Raw genomic sequence first — 19,952 nt, forward strand, 5'->3', positions numbered from 1 at the left:
GAAGAAGAAGAAGAAGAAGAAGAAGAAGAAGAAGAAGAAGAAGAAGACTGATCCAAGACAAGAGAAAGGGAAAAGGAACAAAAATGCAAACAGACAAACAGAAAATTATAAGCCTGATTCCAAAGAGAAAAAAATAAGAAGCCTGATCTGAAAAATAAGAGAAAGACACAAACGAACAAATAAACAAAAAATTATAAGCCTGATACCAAAAAAAAAGAAAAAGAAGAGAAAAAAAAGAAAGTGTGTATGTGTGTGTGTGTGTATATATATATATAAATATAAAATAAAAGATAAAAAAATAAAATTTGAAAATTTAAAAAATTAAGAAAAGAGAAACATGTGTCTCCAGTGCTTTGGAGCATTTTTTAATCAGTATACTTGGTACACGTGGAGGCCTGTGTTGGTCTTCTGAGAGAGAGGGCTGTTGGGCTGATTCACAAGCTGACTTGCCCTTATAATGATGCTTCCTGCCAGGTGAGGGGTAAAGGGTGTTAGTGTAGGGGACTCCAGTCCCCACTGGAGGTGCTGTGTTTGTCTCTGAAGTCCAACTGTGCTGGTGGGTGGCGGGGGGCAGGGAAGGGTTTGTGGAGGAGGAAGAGTATGGCGCCACCCCACCCTCTTGTCCCCGGGAAGAGGAACGCCTGACTACTGTTGTTCTGGATGCCCTCTCAGAAAAGTGGACAACCAGGGCACCTGGGTGGCTCAGTTGGTTAAGCGTCGCCGTTGGCTCAGGCCATGGTCCCACAGTGCTGGGATCGAGCCCCACCTCAGTCTCTCTGCTCAGCAGAGAGTTTGCTTCTCCCTCACTCTCCTTCTGTGTTGTCTTTCTCTCTCTCTCTCTCTCTCAAATAAATAGAAATCTTAAAAAAAAAAAAGTGAACAATCTCCTGTGTCTTGGGCTTTTGTTAGTTCCCTGCCATTAGCCTGTCTGTTCCTGCACCGTCAGCAACCCGGTACCACATATCTCCACTATTTTATCCCTGGCTGCTGTCTGGGATCCCAAACTCCCAAGTTTTAAAGAGCCTGACAAGGTGTGGGCCCACTCCCCTCCCCTGGAGGGGAGACTTCCAGCATGCCCAGTACCAGAAAACAGTTGCACAGTGTGTGAGCAGAGGTTAGAGTTTATTGTAATGCTCATCAAAAAGCTGGAACCAAGTTAATCAGTTGTCTGTGTCGGATTCAGTCCCCTACTCCGTTCTGTCCCAAAAAAACAGTCACACAGAGGCTTGACTCTACTGTGGCAGACAAGGAAAAGCGGCAGCCACGTTATCTGCAGTCTGCCAGTGTCTCTGCTCTCTGCTCAGTTCTGCTGCAGAAAAGCAGCATCTCTGCATATACACAGGGGTTTAAGCCTATTGTGGCTTACAGCGAAATGTTGTTGAGGTTTTCTGCCCTCTGTGCACACCTCTGACCCTGCTGTTGAGGGCTGCTCAATGGCTCCCAGCTGGCCTTTTGTCCTTGGAGAGGCAAAATACCCTCCTCCAAATGTACTCTGGGAAGGGGAGGGATCTCTCTCAGTGCGACTCAGGGGATCTCCTCACCACAGATGATTGTGCAATACCTACCAGCTGCACTCTTTCCCAGTCTCTCTCTCTCTCTCCCAGACTTTGCTCTGTGAAAAGGGTTCCCTCCCTTTTGGGGCACTACAGCTTCCCTGTCTCCTAATTCACAATCCAAACTTACATCTGACACATTCTCTCCCTCCAACTGTGCAGATTGTTTTCTTAATCCTCAGATCATATTCCTAGTTGTTCAAAATAGCTGGATGTTGATCTAGCTGTGTTTGAAGGACGAGGCAAGCTCAGGGTCCCCCTACTACTCCACTATCTTAATTCACCTGCATTTATGTCCAGGGATATTGGCCTGTAGTTTTATTTTCTTGTAGTATCTTTTTTTTCTGGCTTTCATATTGGGGTGATGCTGGTCCCTTAAAAAGCAGTTGGAAGTGTTCTCTCTTCAGTTTTTTGGAAGAGTTTCAGAAGGATTGATGTTAATTTTTCCTTGAATTTTTGGTAGAAATTGCCAGTAAAGCTGGGTTTTTCTTTGTTGGGAGGTTTTTGACTATTAATTTAACCTCTATTTGTTATTGATTTGTTCAAGCTTTCTATTTTTCTTGATTCAGTTTTAGTAGGTTGTATTTTTCCAGGAATGTATCCATTTCTCTGGGGTTGTCTAATTTGTTGGCATATAATTATTAATAGTCCTTTGTTACCTTTTTATTTATCCATTGTAATGTCTCCTCTTTCATGTCTGATTTTATTTATCTGAGTCTTCCCTCTATATTTTTCTTAATTGTTTTAAGTAAGAGTTTCTCAGTTTTATTTATCTTTTCAAAAAACCAGCTTTTACTTTTGCCAGTTTTTTCTATTGTTTTTCTATTCTCTATTTCTTCTTTACACAAACTCTTCAAAACATCCAGAAATAGAGAAAACATAACTCATTTTAGGAACTCATTATTACCTTGATAGAAAATCCAGAAATAGTCATTATCAGAAAAGATAACTATAGTTTGATATACCCAATCATCACAAATGCAAAATTTCTTAACAAAAGTTTACCAACTTGGGGCTCCTGGGTGACTCACTCATTAAGCGTCTGCCTTCAGCTCAGGTCATGATCCTGGAGTCCCAGGATCGAGTCCCGCATCAGGCTCCCTGCCCAGGAGAAAGCTTGCTTCTCCCTCTCCTACTCCCCCTGCTTGTGTTCCATTGCTCACTGTCTCTCTCTTTCTGTCAAATAAATAAATAACATCTTAAAAACAAAAAGCAAAAACAAAAAAACAAAAGTTTACCAATTTGAATCCAACAATATATAAAAAAAGACAATACATCAAGACAGGTGGGATTTATTCTAGGAATGCAAAACTGGTTCACCAATTGAAAATCCAACAATAATACAGTCACTCAACAAACTCAAGAAAAAAGCCAAATGAGTTTTCAATAAGAGAAGAGAATAGATGCATTTGACAAAATCCAATATCCATTTCTGGTAAAAACAAAGAAAGAAAAAACTATCAACTAAATGGTAATCAAAGGGAGCATCCTTATACTCAAAGGGCCTCTATAAAAAACCTAAAGCTAATGTTATACAAAATCATGAAAGATGGAATGCATTCCCTCTAAGATTACAAACAAGGTAAGGGTTGAGAATCTCAGAATTTCTATTGAATATTTTACTGAGGATTCTAGTTGATGGAATAAGTCAAGAAAAAAATGAAAAGCATTCATATTAGAATGGAATAAATAAAATTGTCTCTACTCTCAGGTGAACTGTCGTCTATCAATCATCTAATCTTTCTGAACTACCTATCTATCTAAAGAATTCCAAAGTCTATCAAACAATTCATATAACTAACTGTGTGTCCTAACTTACAGAGTATAGTGAACACAAAAAGCATAGTCAAGAGATGGGTGAGTTTGATGAACAAAATAAATATATTCAAATACAACCATGTCTATAAGTCTATGAATTTCTTTCTTTTCAAGACAGAACTTCATTGCAAATAGACCATGATTGCTCACATGTTTCAGTCAATTGATAAAACTATTAAAACCACTCTCAAATGTTTGAGCTGGCACACTAAATTAAAAAACTCAAGTATATTTGCCTAGATTAATAAATTTACTATTAAATAAAGATTATTCTGTTCTTGTTTGTCCAGAACCCTTAGTTTTTATTCCCTCACTTGTTTCCCAGGAAAATGTTAACATAAATTAGCAAGATCTTATAAGTTGCTTTGGTTTATAATTATCATTTTTCCAGGAAAGCCCTGACAACTTTTAATATTAATCTGTGAGGATAAGGGCTGATGGGATTAAAGTAGGGCAGGGTAAACTAGGGTCCAAAGACCCAATCTGGTGAATGACCAGTACAGTCTGCAAATAAGGATGGTTTTGTATTTTTAAATGGTTGAAAAAACAAAAAAATTAACATTTTGTGACAAATGAAGTTTTATGAGGTTTAAATTTCAGTTATTCATGAACAAAATTTTATTAGAACATCACCATGCTCATAAATTTATATTCTTTCTATATTGGCTTTTGCTTTACAATGGCAGAGTTGAGTACCTGTGATATAGTTCACATGGTCTATAAAGCTTAAAACATTTACTACCTGTTTCTTTATAAAGTTTTCTAATCCTTAAGATAGAGCTTAAAGTGAATAGGTGTCATCATAAGGCATCCAATTCAAATGAAGTTATTACAGGACCTTTACACAAGAGAAGTGAGAGGCAACTCTGAGATTAGAAAAGCTGAATGTTGCTACCAACACCAGAACAGGATGAATGAATAAAAAGCTATTATTAGATTCCATAAACAAGTGCTATTCAGCAGGAGCTACCGACAGAAGGGGGAGCATGTTCACAGGAATAGGAAGCAATAGTTCTGAGACATTGTTTTAAGCAGGGTCAGTATGTAGAGATACTAAGATATTTCTCTGCCTGCCCCCATTCAATCATGCATATTTGCTGAATATACAAAAGCATGAAAGCAAGGAAGCCCAGGGAATATATATATATATAGTTCCCTGTGCAATAATTCCCCAGAGCAGAGGATTAGTATAAAATGGATCTGAGAACACTTACGTGAGTGACTGCTCCAAAGTATAAATATAAAGAAATATTAGAAGATGTAGAAATAAAAGAAAAATTAAATAAGAAAATAAATTAGATGATGAATCAAAATGCTTTAATTAACAAAGTTCCAGAGAGAAAAGGGGAAAAAATGATCAAATGTAATACAGTAAAATTTCTCAGATCAGAAGTAAATAGTATCCCAATTGAAAGGGCTTCAGTATAACCAGCATATTGGATATAAAAAACACCATATAAGGATGAAAAGATCTTAAATATTTCCATAGACAAAACAAGCAAAACACACACAAATGAATGAGAATAAGAATAGCATTAAATTTCTAAAGAAATGGTAAAAAACAAAAGACCTTTAAAATTCCAAGGTACAATTATTTTAAAAGTAAAATTAACCAATCTTTGAAATAATTAAATATATTTTCAATCATGTCACTTTCAAACAATTTAATACACATCAATTTTTTTTTAGTAAATTATAGGGGCATATAGCCTATCAAAATGAGTAAGCAAGTTATGAAAAAAGACTACACATGCTCCAAAGAAGACACAATAGAAAATTTGTAAAAAACACCTATGCAAAAAGTCTAACAGAGATTGAGGGGGAATAATGATAGGTCTCTAGTGTTAAAAAGAGCACTTTTTGAAACATGTGGAGAAGTAGAGGCAATTTTTAATTTTATTAGAGAATTTGGGCAAAAGCAATATGATACAATTACAAATTTTGGAAGAAGCAAAAGTTATGCAATGAAGACAATTTAATTTTAGTTCATTATTTGGTCCATCAGAGAATAAAACAAAATTCTAATCAGTTATATAATTACAGAGGAAGAATAGAAGAAGTGGCATGTAAATATGATGAGCTATTAGGGTCTTAAATTCTGACTTCAATGATAGGAAGTCAATAGATGTATAAATTTGAAGACTCAAGAAATTTCATGGGAATATTATTTAGAAATATGGAGTACAAAATGAATAAACTATTCCTACACATATAAACAGGATAATTTTCACAGACATAATTTTGAGCAAATAAATGGCAGACACAAGAATACACACTGCATTATTTCATTTATATAAAGTTCAAAAAGAGGCCAAACTAACCATTGGTGGTAAGTGTCAGGAAAGTGGTTTTCTTTGGTATGGATAGTAAGTGGAACAAGGTATGTGATTCATAGTGGTCTTCTGAAATGCTGAAATATTTTATTTTTTGATCTCTGTGATGTTTATGTCTACATATTGACTTAGTGAAAATTAAATGTCCTATATATTTATGATTTTTGCAAAGTTCTCTATATATGATATACTCCAATAAAATTTTATTTATGAGTAAATGAAAGTGAAAGTATAAACCGGGAGGAAAAATTTTAAAAAAATGAAAAAAATAATTCAGGGACTGTAGTTTATGCAAGGGGCTCATTCAGTTTTTCAGTATTAGTCCTGTAAAACCACTTGTATTTATAATTAGTGAATGTGTATTACTACTTTAAAACTAAAAGTTTTAAAAGTAGAGCTGTATGATTCAACATATATGCATCTTTTTAAAAGCTGTTCAAAATAGTATGAAAATGATGCATAAAATAAGAACAATGCAGAACAATGATATTTAGTTAATATATACATACATTTGTAACAATTGCATAAAGTAGACATAAAATGGAAACACAAATTCGTGATTTTTGCTATTTCTTGAATTTAAAGTAGACATACAGGAGGCTTTAACTTTGTTCTATGATTTTACATCCTTAGAAAATCTGATATAAATGTTAGTCATTTTGCCTACCTGGTGAATAAGTGTATTAATGTATGCTACACTTTTTTTTTGTATGCTACACTTTTGATTTATGTTATAATTTATAATTAAACTTTCTGAAATTAAAATAATTTGGTACCAACAAAAAAATAAATACACATATAGAAGAAAATGTCAAGTTAATATGCACTACTTTTATTATACACTATTTAGCTATATAAGATAATATAAAATACAATAGAAAGTTTAGAAAAAATAATAAAGAAGGATAAAAATTACATACCATAACAATATCTGCATCATAGCTTTTATTGCATATTGTGCCAGGAAATGTTGCTCCCAAATATCTAGGACGTTTCCTGTAACTACATCATTATAGTATAGCCTATTTTATTGCCATACTTATTCAGAACAATTTATTAGCTTATTTATAAAATTAAATGTCTCATAAAATTTAAAATGATTTTTCAAACAAACCAATTTTTGATCTGGATATTCTCTTATATATTATACAAAATGCTCAAATCATTGAAAACTGTAATTCACTTTTTTAAATTAAAGATTTATTTATTTATTTGGGGGGAGGAGCAGAGGGAGAGGGAGAGGAAGAGAATCTCAAGCAGACTCCTCTCTGAGTGCATAGCCAGGGCTCCATCTCACGACCCTGAGATCATGACCCAGGCCAAACCGGAGCTGGACGCTTAACCAACTGAGCCACCAGGCGCCCATACAATTCACTTTAAATCCAATTTCCTCTCCTCACCTAACTCCTAGACTTGATAAAATTTTACTATCTTGAATTCTCCTCAGTTTCGCTTGTACTGCATGCACTCTTTTGGTTACTAAAAGTTAAAACAAAAGGGGTTTTTAACTGTGGAATAAGAAGTCTTGCCTGTCTGAAATATAAGCATTTTCTTAATTATTACCAAAAATATCCTTTTTAATCAGAGTAGACACGAAATGTATTAACATATTATAGGTAATATTAACTGAATAGTGCCAATTTTTACATTATTAAGAAGCTAAAGCTTATATGTGTTCTGTAGTATAGTTAACATCATAAAAGTTTATGAAAGGCAAGTCTTTTACATAAATTATATTCCAAAATACATTTTTATATAACTTCTTTATGCTGTTTTTGTTTTTATCGTATTTTCAACTATACTACTGCATCCATTGCAGCAGCTAGTTTGTTTAAAATTTTCAGAGGGGCCTACAGAAAGTTGAAGAACACAGTTTACATTTACACATTTATGCATTAAGTTATCAAATTAATGAACTTATTTAATATTTCTTTTTTAATGTAGAACATTGTGCTTACATAAGTAAGAATGCTATGTCATGGGGCCGTAGGATAAGATAGTCTCGTTTCCATGTGAAAAATCTTTGTAATAAATCATCAGCATCCCCGTTGGTAGACATTTTGTTTTTATCTGACCACAATTCCAAGGAGGATAGCATCACAGTCAATTTGAACTGAGTAAACATCTAAAATAAAATTTATGGCATACTTGTTCAAATAACATTAGTCATTACTTCAAGACTACATAAAAATAAAGAATAAGTTCAATTTATTATTTTGGATATTAATAATCGAAGATTTTTAAGTCATTAATTTGTAATGATTAGAAATTGGTTTCAATGATTTTTCATAAAACTGTAAATGTAAAAAACAAAACTTACAGTGTTGACAAGGCCAATAATTTGGATAATTTTCTGTGTTACAGCCATCATTTCTGATCCCATATGATCATACTGAAAAACAATTTTAAGTGATTTTTTAAAAAATGTGAGTGATAGCAATTTTTTATGGTGCATATATCTTGCTTATACTAGCCAGGTAAACCACAGGATTTGTCAAACAATATAAAGCATATTAATACAAAGATGATAACATTTATAAAAAAAGAAACAACAAAAATCATAGTTAGGTTTTTGAAATAGATTCTCAATTGTTCATATTTTAAAGACACTCTCAAACAGAAAAAATTGAAATCAAGAGGTCCTAAAATAACTTCACAGATTCCTCCTTACTATAATGAGATTTCTTCAGCTAGACACTCAGAAAATAACAGTCATTTTCTATGAAGCAGAGGGAATCACAAAACCTCCTGTCACATGGTTGGTTAAAAAAAATCAAATAAACATTTAAAAATCAAAATGCTCAAATATTTCTATGGAAAAAAACAGAAATCACAGTTATAAAAAATTAAAATAATAAAAATAAAAAAATTAACATAATTAAAAAATTATGAGGCATAAGGATTTTTTTCTATTTTTTGTTTTTTATTTTTTTAAAATTTTAATATGTTATGTTAGTCACCATACAATACATCATTCGTTTTTGATGTGGTGATCCACGATCCATTGTTTTCGTATAACACCTAGTGTTCCATGCAGTACATGCCCTCCTTAATACCCATCACTAAGCTAACCAGTACCCCCTCCCCGCTCCCCTCTAAAACCCTCTTTGTTTCTCAGCATCCATAGTCTGTCATGGTTCATCTCTCCCTCCGATTTCCCCCCCTTCATTTTTCCCTTCCTTCTCCTAATGTCCTCCATGCTATTCCTTATGTGCCACAAATAAGTGAAACCATATGATAATTGACTTTCTCTGCTTGACTTATTTCACTTAGCATCATCTCCTCCAGTCCCATCCATGTTGATGTGAAAGTTGGGTATTCGTCCTTTCTGATGGCTGAGTCATATTCCATTGTATATATGGACCCCATCTTCTTTATCTATTCATCTGTTGAAGAGCATCTCAGCTCTTTCCACAGTTTGGCTGTTGTGGACATTGCTGCTACGAACATTGGGGTGCATAGGGCCCTTCTTTTCACTACATCTGTGTCTTTGGGGTAAATACCTAGTAGTGCAATTGCTGGGTCATACAGTAGCTCTATTTTTAAATTTTTGAGGCACCTTCACACTGTTTTCCAAAGTGGCTGTACTAACTTGCATTCCCACCAACAGTGTAAGAGGGTTCCCCTTTCTCCACAACCTCTCCAACATTTGTTGTTTCTTTCCCTGTCCATTTTTGCCATTCTAACTGGTTTAAGGAGATATCTCAATGTGGTTTTGATTTGAATTTCCCTGATGGCTAATGATGATGAACATTTTTTTCATGTGTTTATTAGCCATTTGTATGTCTTCTTGAGAGAAGTGTCTTTTGATGTCTTCTGCCCATTTTTTGACTTGATTCTTTGTTTTTTGGGTGTTGAGTTTGAGAAGTTCTTTATAAATCTTGGATACCAGCCCTTTATCTGTAGTGTCATTTGCAAATATCTTTTCCCATTCTGTGGGTTGTCTCTTTGTTTTGTTGACTGTTTCCTTTAAATAAGGATTTGAAAAGTTTTGATAAATAAAATGAAATTATGTAAAGGCAAGGAGAAAAGAAATAAGTTGTCCTTTGAAACTGGTAAATTCTTGAGAGGACATAAATTCTTTTTTCTTAAGATTTTATTCATTTATTTGTCAGAGAAAGAGAGAGAGAGAGCACAAGCAGGAGGAGCTGCAGGCAGAGGGAAGCAGGCTCCCCACTGAGCAAGGGCTGGATGTGGGACTCGATCCCAGGATCCTGGCATCATGACCTGAGCCATTGGCAGATGCTTAACTGACTGAGCCACCCAGGTGAGAGGACATAAATTCTTACTTATTTGGGAACTTAACACATGTTCTTTGGAGTCATATTTTGGAAAATGCTTAATACTTCTGCAAAAGTTGCTATTTTTTTAATAAAAAATTGGAATCCTACCAAATCTTAGAAACCTGTATAGCTTGTTTACTCAAAATTATGATAATTATTGACATGGATTACTTGTTACAACTGTTGATAATAAAAGTAATGGAAAATTAATTATATATTTCCATTGGATGAATTAAAAGTTAAATATATTCTAGTCAAAATGTTTTCCTTATAATAGAAGAAACAGTGCATTAGACAGGTGTTATATATATGAAATATATCCCCATAAAACACACAAATAGAAAAATCCTTATTTATGACAATCTGAGAATACTTAAGATCATCAGAGTAGGAGTATAATTTCATGTACTAAATGTCATGACACTTTGGAAGATATCACTAGCTCCAAAGGTTTATTTCACAAGGTAAAAATTCTCAATATATAAGGAAGACATAGCAATGCTTAATTAGTAGGAATAATACACATTGCCAAAATATGGAAAACAAAATGGACACAATTAAAAGGAGAATTTAAGAAACCCACAATAATTGTTCCAGTGTTAAGATAACTCTCTTAGTAACTGATAAGATGAGAGGGCAAAAATGAAATAAATATAGAAGGTCTGAACAATACCACTAAAATATTTGACTAGTATACAGAGAGCACTGCATCTAATAAGGGCAGAATGTAATAAATCCTTTTCAAATGCACGTGGACCATTTACAAAATTGACAATATACTAGGCCATAATGGAAGTCTTAACAGATTTCCAAGATTTTACATCATTCAGATTATGTTCTTTTACCAATATGGAATAAAACTAGATATTAGCAACTAAAATATAACTTGAAAATTCACAAATATTTTGAATCTAACCAATGCAATTCTAAATCACCCAAGGGTCACAGACACACGCACGCACATGCGCGTGCGCACACACACACATACACACACACACACGAATTAGAAAATGATTTAGAAAAACTGAAATGTTGATAAAAATCAGACTTATCAAAACTTGTGTTGCTAAAAACAAACAAAAACCCTTGTATTATACAGTTACTCATTGACTAGAGATAAATTTTTAACCGTGTATATATTAGAAAATTAAAAAAATGCATAAAATCCGTGATCTTATCTAAATGAAAGAAACTGAAAGGGAGGCAATAAATAAAAGCAATAAACTGGGAAATAAACATAAAAATCAAGGAATAAAAAATAAAGGTTCTTTGAAAAAGATGAATATAATTGATATAACCCTAATAAGTACTATTAAGAAAATGAGATATATATATGATATATATATCAGGCATATAAAAGAGAGACCAAAATATACACCCTACAAGATAAAAGGATAATAATGGACTATTAAAATGTTTATCCCAATAATTGTTTTATTTTTTTATCTTTTGTAGGTTTCAAGTTTTTGTTTAAATTCTAGTTGGTTAACATACACTGTAATATTGGTTTCAGGAGTAGAAGTTAGTGATTCATCACTTATATATAACAGCCAGGGCTCACCACAATAAGTTCCCTCCTTAATACCCAACACCCATCTAGCCCATCCCCCCCCATCAACCTTCAGTTTGTTCTCTATAGTCTCTCACAGTTTCCCACCAACGGTGTAAGAGGGTTCCCCTTTCTCCACTTCCTCAGCTACATCTGTTGCTTCCTGTGTTGTTAATTTTAGCCATTCTGACAGGTGTGAGATGATATCTCATCATGGTTTTGATTTGTATTTCCCTGGTGATGAGTGATGTTGAGCATCTTTTCATGTGTTTGTTAGCCATCTGTATATCTTCTTCGGGAAAATATCTATTCGTGTCTTCTGACCATTTCTTAACTGGATTATTTGGTTTTTGGTTGTTGAGTTTAATAAATTCTTTATACATTTTGGATACTAACCCTTTTATCAGATATGTCATTTGCAAATATCATCTCCCATTCCATAGGTTGCCTTTTAGTTTTGTTTAATGTTTCCTTCACTGCACAGAAGTTTTTTTTATATTGATGAAGTCCAAATAGTTAAGTTTTGCTTTTGTTTTTCTTGCCTCCAGAGATGTGTCCAGTAAAAAGTTGCTACAGCCAATGTCAGAGAGGTTGCTGCCTGTGTTCTCCTTTAGGATTTTGATAGTTTGTTTTCTCATATTTAAGTCTTCCACAAATTTTGAATTTATTTTTGTGGATGGTGTAGAAAGTGGTCCAGTCTCTTCCAGTTTGCCCAACACCATTTGTTGAAGAGACTCTTTTTTTTTTTTGATAGAATATTCTTTCCTAATTTGTTGAAGATTATTTGACCATAGCATTGAGGGTCCACTTCTGGGTTTTCTATTCTGTTACATTCATCTATGTGTCTTTTTCTGTACCAGTACCATTCTGTCTTGATGACTAGAGCTTTGTTAATATACTTTGAAATCCAGAATTGTGATGCCTGCAGCTCTGCTTTTCTTTTTCAAGATTGCTTTGGCTATTCAGGGTCTTTTGTGGTTCCGTACAAATTTTAGCATTGTTTGATCTAGCTCTGTGAAAAGTGCTAATGGTATTTAGTAGGGATTGTATTAAATGTATAGATCACTTTGGGTGGTATAGAAGTTTTAACTATTTGTTCTTCCAAATCATGAGCATGGAATGTTTTCCCATTCCTCTTCAATTTCTTTCATAAATGTTCTATAGTCTCTCTATAGTTACATTTATTCCTAGCTAACTTATGGGTTTTGGTGCAATTCTAAATGGGATCAATTCCTTGGTTTCTCTTTCTTTTGCTTCATTATTAGCATATAGAAATACAACATATTTCTTTATGTTAATTTTGTAGCCTGTGACTTTACTGAATTAGTGTATCAGTTCCAGCAAATTTTTGGTGGAGTCTTTTGGGTTTTCTACATAGAGTATCATGTCATTTACAAATAGCAAAAGTTTGATTTCTTCCTTGCTGATTTGGATGCCTTTTATATCTTTTTGTTGTCTGGTTGCTGAGGTCAGTACTTCCAGTACTATGTTAAAAAACAATGGTGATGGTGTTGTTTTCTTGTTTTTAGAGGAAGGCCTATATTGGTCCTGACCACAGAGGAAAAGCTCTCAGTTTTTCCCCATTGAGGATGGCATTAGCTGTGGGTCTTTCATATGTGCTTTTTATGATATTGAGGTGTGTTCCCTCTATCCCTACACTGCAGAGAGTTTTTATCAAAAAAGGATGCTGTATTTTGTGAAATGCTTTTTCTGCATCTATTGAGAGAATCATAAGGTTCTTTTCCTTTCTTTTATTAATGTGGTGTATCACATTGATTTCTGGATGTTGAACCATGCTTGCAGCCCAGGAATAAATCCCATTCTGGCACGGTGAATAATCCTTTTAATGTACTGTTCGATCCTATTAACTAGTATCTTGGGGAGAATTTTGGCATCTATGTTTTGGGATCAAGGAAATGCTGGCTTCATAGGATGAGTTTGGAAGTTTTCCTTCCATTTCCATTTTTTGAAATAACTTCCAAAGAATAGGTATTAATGCTTCTTTAAGTGTTTGGTAGAGTTCTGCTGGGAGGTCATCTGGCCCTGGACTCTCTTGGGAGATTTATGATTATTGCTTCAAATTCTTTGCTGGTTATGGGTCTGTTCAAATTTTCTATTTCATCCTGTTTCAATTTTGGTAGTTTATATATTTATAGTAACTTATCTATTTCTTCCCAATTTGCAATTTTTGGCAAATTTTTCATAATATTCCCTTATGATTGCTTGTATTTCTGTGGTGTTGGTTGTGATCTCTCCTCTTTCATTCATTGGATTTTATTTATTTGGGTCCTTTCTCTTTTCTTTTTGATAAGTCTGGCTAGGCGTTTATCAATCTTATTAATTATTTCAAAGAACCAGCTCCTAGATTCACTGATCCATCCTGGATTTTGTTTGTTTGTTTGTATATCATTGATTTCTGCTCTAATATTTATTATCACCCTTCTTTTGCTGACTTAGGTTTTATTTGCTATTCTTTTTCATGCTCCTTTAGGTAGTTTAGGTTGTATATTTGAGACTTTTCTTGTTTTTAGAGGAAGGCCTATATTGCTATATTCTTCCTTCTTTTGACTGCTTTTTCTGCATCCCCAAACTTCAACTGTTGTGTTTTCATTTTCATTTGCTTCCATGTATTTCTTCATTTCTTCTTTAATTTCCTTGTTAACCCATTCATTCTTCAGTAGGATGTTCTTTAACCTCCATGTACTTGTGGTCTTTCCAAATTTTTTCTGTGGTTGACTTCTAATGTCATAGCACTGTTGCCTGAAAATATGCATGGTATAATCTCAGTTTTTTGTACTAGTTGAAACCTGATTTGTGACTCAGTATGTGATCTATTCTGGAGAATGTTCCATGTGCCCTCGAGAAGAATGTGTATTCTGCTGTTTTAGGATGAAATGTTCTGAAGATATCTGTTAAGTTCATCTGGTTGAGTGTGTCATTCAAAGCCATTGTTTCCTTTTTGATTTTCTGCTTAGATGATCTGCCCATTGCTGTAAGTGAGGTGTTAAAGTCCCCTACTATTATCGTATTATTATTGATGAGTTTCTTTGTGTTTGTTATTAATTGATTTATATATTGGGTGCTCCCAAGATGGGGGCATAAATACTTACAATTGTTAGATGTTCTTGTTGGTTATACCCCTTTAGTATGATTTAGGGCCTGCACTGTGGGCACTGTGCTCATCATTCAAGTCCATCCTTGTTGATGGGCTGGGGATAAAATTGGCATCAGCCCACTCTCTTGTCCCCAGAGAGGGGAGTTTGCACCTGCCACTGTTCAGGAAACCCTCCCAAAAGAGTGAAAAATCTCCCTTCATGTGTCCCAGGGGTCTCTCAGATCCCTCCCTTCACCCTGTCTGTGTCCAAGCCTTCTGCCCATGCAGTTGCTCAGTGCTCCTGTCTTTTATTTCAGGCATGGCAGCTGGGATTCAAAACTTCAAATTTTAGGAACATGATGCAGTGCAGACCCACACTGATCCTCTGGGGGAGGGTCTTGCCACACTGTACCTGGGGCTGGTTTGTCCCAGATGGGCAATTGAATGAACATGCAGAGGCTTGAGATTTATGGTGAAGTGCAGCAAGCCAGTGTTCAGGTAAACTGCCCTCAACAGGTGCCTCTGTGCCTATGCTAATGAATGAGGCATCTCAATGGTGCCCGCCATCTCTTTTGTCCTGTAAGAGGCAGTGTCACCTCTCCCAAATTCACTCCAAGAAGGGGAATTGTCTCTCCCAGTGCAATTCAGAGGATCCTCAGACAAAACTCTCAGCTCCTGGGCCTCTGACCTCCTTCTCCACAGGAGCACTGTTAGGCCTGCCAGGCTCTTTCCCGGCGATGGCATGAACTTCTAAAACTTCAGACTTTGAGCTCTACTGACTATAAACACTTTCAGCAATCAGCCCTTCTCATTTTTCCAGTCAGTGGTTTTAGGGAAATGTTTTTCTTGTGCAAATCCCTATGCGCACTGCTTTCTCTTCTTTTTCTGTGATCAGAGCTCTTTCTCTTCTGTAGCGCTCAATTCTTTTTTTCCTCAAATCTTGTCTCCGTATCTCCTACCTTCCAGTGGTGTGATCTTTTTTATCCCTATAGTTGGGCAGTTTGTTCTGCCAGTCCTCAGATTGATTTCTTGCGTGTTCAGAATGATTTGATATTTATTAGCTTTGTTCAAGGGACAAGGCAATCTTGGGTCCCCCTACTACTCTACCATCTTAACTCTGCAATATTTTTTTAATGTTGATAAATTTAAAAACACTGTTTACCAAAAATTATACAAAGTTGAAAAATATATAATCATATCACCATCAAAATGGAATATGCAATAAAACTTTCCAAAAAAATGAATCACTAGCCTGAGAAAGCTACAAGAGTGAATTCTTACAGACATTTAGAGAAGAAATTAAAATATCTATACACAAAATCTTCCAGAATATAAGAAAAGGGTAAAAACATCCTAATTCATGTTATGAAACCAGCACTACCTTAACAACAGCTTAAAAAGAAAAGATCACATTCTTGGTATCCTTATAAAAAATACAATCTCGATATAATCATGAGGAAATATGGGACAAACTCATATTGAGGTACATTCAGCAAGGTAACTGGAAAGTATTCTCCAATACAAGAATGGTATCAGGAAAGACAAGAAAGGTTCCAAGGTATAGGAAACACAAAGAAATACCATAACACTATAACATATTAGAAGAGAATAAGGACATGACACCTCAATGGAGTGTAGGATCCTGGACTGGAGGTTGCACAAGAAAAACAACATTTGTGGGGAAACTATCAAAACTCAAACAAAATCTATAGACTAGTAAATAGTTTTGTGGGAATGTTAATTTTCATATTTGATGACTTCATTATAAAACTTAGGAGTGAAAAGAGATCACTGATAGCAATGGTGAGCAATAGAAATGGTGATATTATTACAAAGTTACCAACCTTTTAAAGATAAAAAGAAGGTATTTTCAATAAATGTATTTCAATAATTTGAAAACTTAAATGATATGAAAAAAATTCCTTGAAAACCTAACTTACAGAAAGTGAAACAAAAATAAAGAAATCTGAACTACTTTACATATGCCAAAGCAATTAAATCAGTACTTAAAAATATTCCCTTTAAGAAAACTTAAGAAAACATGGCTTCAAATGTGAATGTTTCCAAATACATATGGAAGAGATCAAACCCATAATGTATAAAGTCTTGAACAAAACACAGTATTCATTTTATGAGGCTTGTGTAAGCTTAATACAATGAAATGAAACATTATAAGGAAGGACATTGCATATCATTATTTCCTAAACATAAACCCTAAAATCCTAAACAGAATATTAAGTAAAAAAAAATCCATGGTTTGTAAAAATGAGTAAAATATAATGATTAAGTAGTATATAAAATAGCTACTTTATAATGTAGGGGGGGAAGTTAGGAATATACACAATACATTCATATGTATTAGAGAGCCAAGCTAAGACAATAAAGCAAGAAAAGGAAGTACAAGTAAAGAAGCAAAAAATATAAAAACTAGAAAAGGAATTCTAAGATTAAAAAAGAGAAATTAAAAGTATCATTATTCAGATAAGAAACTAAAAAAAAAAAATCCTCAAAAGAGTTAACAATTGAATTAGGCATGATCATAGGATATAAGATGAGTATATACGTACCAATGGTATTTCCATAAACTAGCAAGAAAAATTGAAATGTTAAAGTAAAAAAAAAAATACTATAGACCATCAAATGCATTAACAATAAAACTAAAAAGGATGTTCCAGACAACAACAGAATACTGGTGAAAGAAATTAACAAAAAATGTAAAATTGTGTGTGTATTAGATTGGAAGACTCAATACTGTTAAGATGACACTTCTCCCCAAAGTGATATAAGCATTCAATGAAATCCCCAAACCAAAGTCACAGTTGTATTGTGTTTGTGTGTGTGTGTGTGTGTGTGTGTGTGTGTGTAAATTTAGAGTAATTCTAAAATATGTTCAAAGGAAAAAGACCCAGAATAGTCAAAGCAATAGTGAAGAATAAGAAGAGGATTTAAACAAATAGATTAAATGGCAATAAAGCTACAGTAATCAGTACAGTGTAGTATTTCTACACTGTATCGTATTCAACAAAATATAAATTAGCCAGTGGGGAGAAAAGAAAACAGAGATTTGAGAAATAGGCCGTACATATTCCATTACTTGACTTTTTAAAAATTGCCAGCACAAATGAATGAGATAAGACAGGTCTTTCTAGATAGTGTTGGAGCAAGTGAATATGGAAAAAATAAACTTTAACCCCTACCTCACACCACACATTTTTATCAACTAGAGATGATCATAAAAGTGTATGTGAAAAGGTAAATAAAAATAAATTCCAAAACAAAAGTAAAAATATCTATGTCCTTAGAGTAAGAAAGTATTTCTTAGAAGGAAAAGATAATGATAAAAATCATATATTGGATTTAGATGCATAATAATTAAGAAATATGTCCATCAAAAAACACCATTAAGGGGTGCCTGGGTGGCTCAATTGGTTAAGCAACTGCCTTTGGCTCAGGTCATGATCTCAGGGTCCTGGAATCGAGCCACACATTGGGCTCCCTGCTCAGTGGGAGCCTGCTTCTCCCTCTCCTGCTCCCCCTGCTTGTGCTCTCTCTCTCTGTCAAATACATAAATAAAGTCTTAAAAAAAATACACCATTCAGAGAGTGAAAAAACAAGACTCAAACTGGAAAGATATCCCCAATATACCATCTGACAAAAAATTAATATTCAAAATAAATAAAATCCCACAAAACATTAATAAAAATATTAAAATGAGAAGGGGCGCCTGAGTGGCTCAGTTGGTTAAGTGTCCAGCTCTTGGTTTCAGCTCAGGTCATGATCTCATGGGTTGTGGGATAAAGCCCCATATTGGGCTCCACACTCAGCAGGGAGTCTATTTCAAGAGTCTCTCTCTCTGCTCCTCCCCTATATATTCTCTCTATCTCTCTTTCTGTCTCAAATAAAATAAAAAATAAATAAATAAAATGGAAAGCACATATTTTCTCTTAAAGAGAATATCATCAAATGTTTTCAAACTCATTAGTCATCAGGTTAATGCTAATAGAAACCACAATATGATCTCATTATACATATACCAGAATAGCTAAAATTTAAAAAAGACTATTAATACCAATTGTTTGTGGGGATATGGATCTTTCGTAAATTGTTGATGGGAGAACAAATTGTTATAATCTTTTTTGAAAACTGTCAATATCTCCTAAAGTATCATATACTAACCCTATGACATAAGGATTTCACTCCTAGGTAGATATTCAAAAGAAATTATGTCTACCAAATGGATATTTTTCTAAAGAAGACATACAAATGATCAACAGGTACACGAAAAGGTGCTCAACATCATTATTCATCAAGGTAATGCAAATCAAAACCACAATGAGATATCACCATACACCTGTTGGAATGTCTATTATCCAAAAAACAAGAGATTTCAACTGTTGGCAAAAATGTGAAGAATAGGAAATCCTGGGACACCTGGGTGGCTCAGTTGGTTAAGTGTCTGCCTTCAGCTCAGGTCATGATCTCCGCGTCCTGGGATAGAGCCCTACATCGGTTTCCTTACTCAGTGGGGAGCCTGCTTCTCCCTCTCCCTCTGCCACTCCCCCTGCTTGTGCTTGCTCTCTCTCTTTCTGTCAAATAAATATGTTTATTTACATAGCTTTTAAAAAAAGAATATGAAGAATAAGAAATCCTTCTACACTGTTGGTGAGAATGTAGATTGGTATAGCCATTATGGAAAACAGTATGATGGTTCCTTCAACAGTTAAAAGTAAAACTACCATGTGATCCAGCAGTTCCATTTCAGGGTATATATACTAAGGAAACAAAATAAGTATCTCAGAGATATCTGCACTCCCATGTTCAATGCAGCATTATTCATAACAGATTAGATATGGAAACTACCTAAATGTCCATCAACAGATGAATGGATAAAAAAGGTGATACACACACACACACACATACACACACACACACAATGGAATATTAGTCATAAAAAGGAAGGAAATCTATTTGCAAAACATGATGAACCTGGAGCACATTACACTAAGTGAAATAAGCTAGACAGAGAAAGACAAAAACTGTATGGTATCAATTATATGTAAAATTAAAAAAAGAAAGAAAGAAAAGAGAAAATAGAATGGTGGTTGCCAGTGGCTGGAGGGAGGGGAAATGGAGAGATATAGGTCAAAGGGTATACACTTTCAGTCATAAGAAAGAATAAATTCTGAAGATCTAACATACAGCATGGTGACAATATGATATTGTATACTTGAAAGTTGCTGAGAATAGATCTTAAGTGTTCTTACCACACAGGCTTGTGCATATACACACACAGACACATAAAAAAAAATAACTATGTTAGGT

At 34.3% G+C, this 19,952-nt stretch overlaps 1 protein-coding gene across 5 annotated transcripts in view; it reads right to left on the reverse strand.

Moving 5' to 3' along the window:
• The window catches only part of LOC112834857 (disintegrin and metalloproteinase domain-containing protein 18-like), a 192,441-nt gene that overhangs the window by 126,432 nt on the left and 46,057 nt on the right, over positions 1 to 19,952 (reverse strand). For 4 of the 5 annotated variants that reach the window (XR_012381180.1, XM_025886326.2, XM_025886325.2 and 1 more), the window contains 3 exons: positions 8,025 to 8,096; positions 7,663 to 7,829; positions 6,625 to 6,706 (listed from right to left, as the gene is read on the reverse strand). Coding sequence is in view for 4 of the 5 variants with exons in the window: in XM_025886326.2 (XP_025742111.1) it covers positions 6,625 to 6,706; positions 7,663 to 7,829; positions 8,025 to 8,096 (321 nt within the window). In the remaining variant the exon portion in view is untranslated. The remainder of the gene's footprint in view (positions 1 to 6,624; positions 6,707 to 7,662; positions 7,830 to 8,024; positions 8,097 to 19,952) is intronic. The other variant, XM_073902519.1, reaches the window with a different exon arrangement.

The sequence above is a fragment of the Callorhinus ursinus genome, unplaced genomic scaffold (assembly GCF_003265705.2).
Source record: "Callorhinus ursinus isolate GAN/ISIS: 27379988/994484 unplaced genomic scaffold, GSC_fseal_2.0 scaffold17, whole genome shotgun sequence".
NCBI lineage: Eukaryota > Metazoa > Chordata > Mammalia > Carnivora > Otariidae > Callorhinus > Callorhinus ursinus.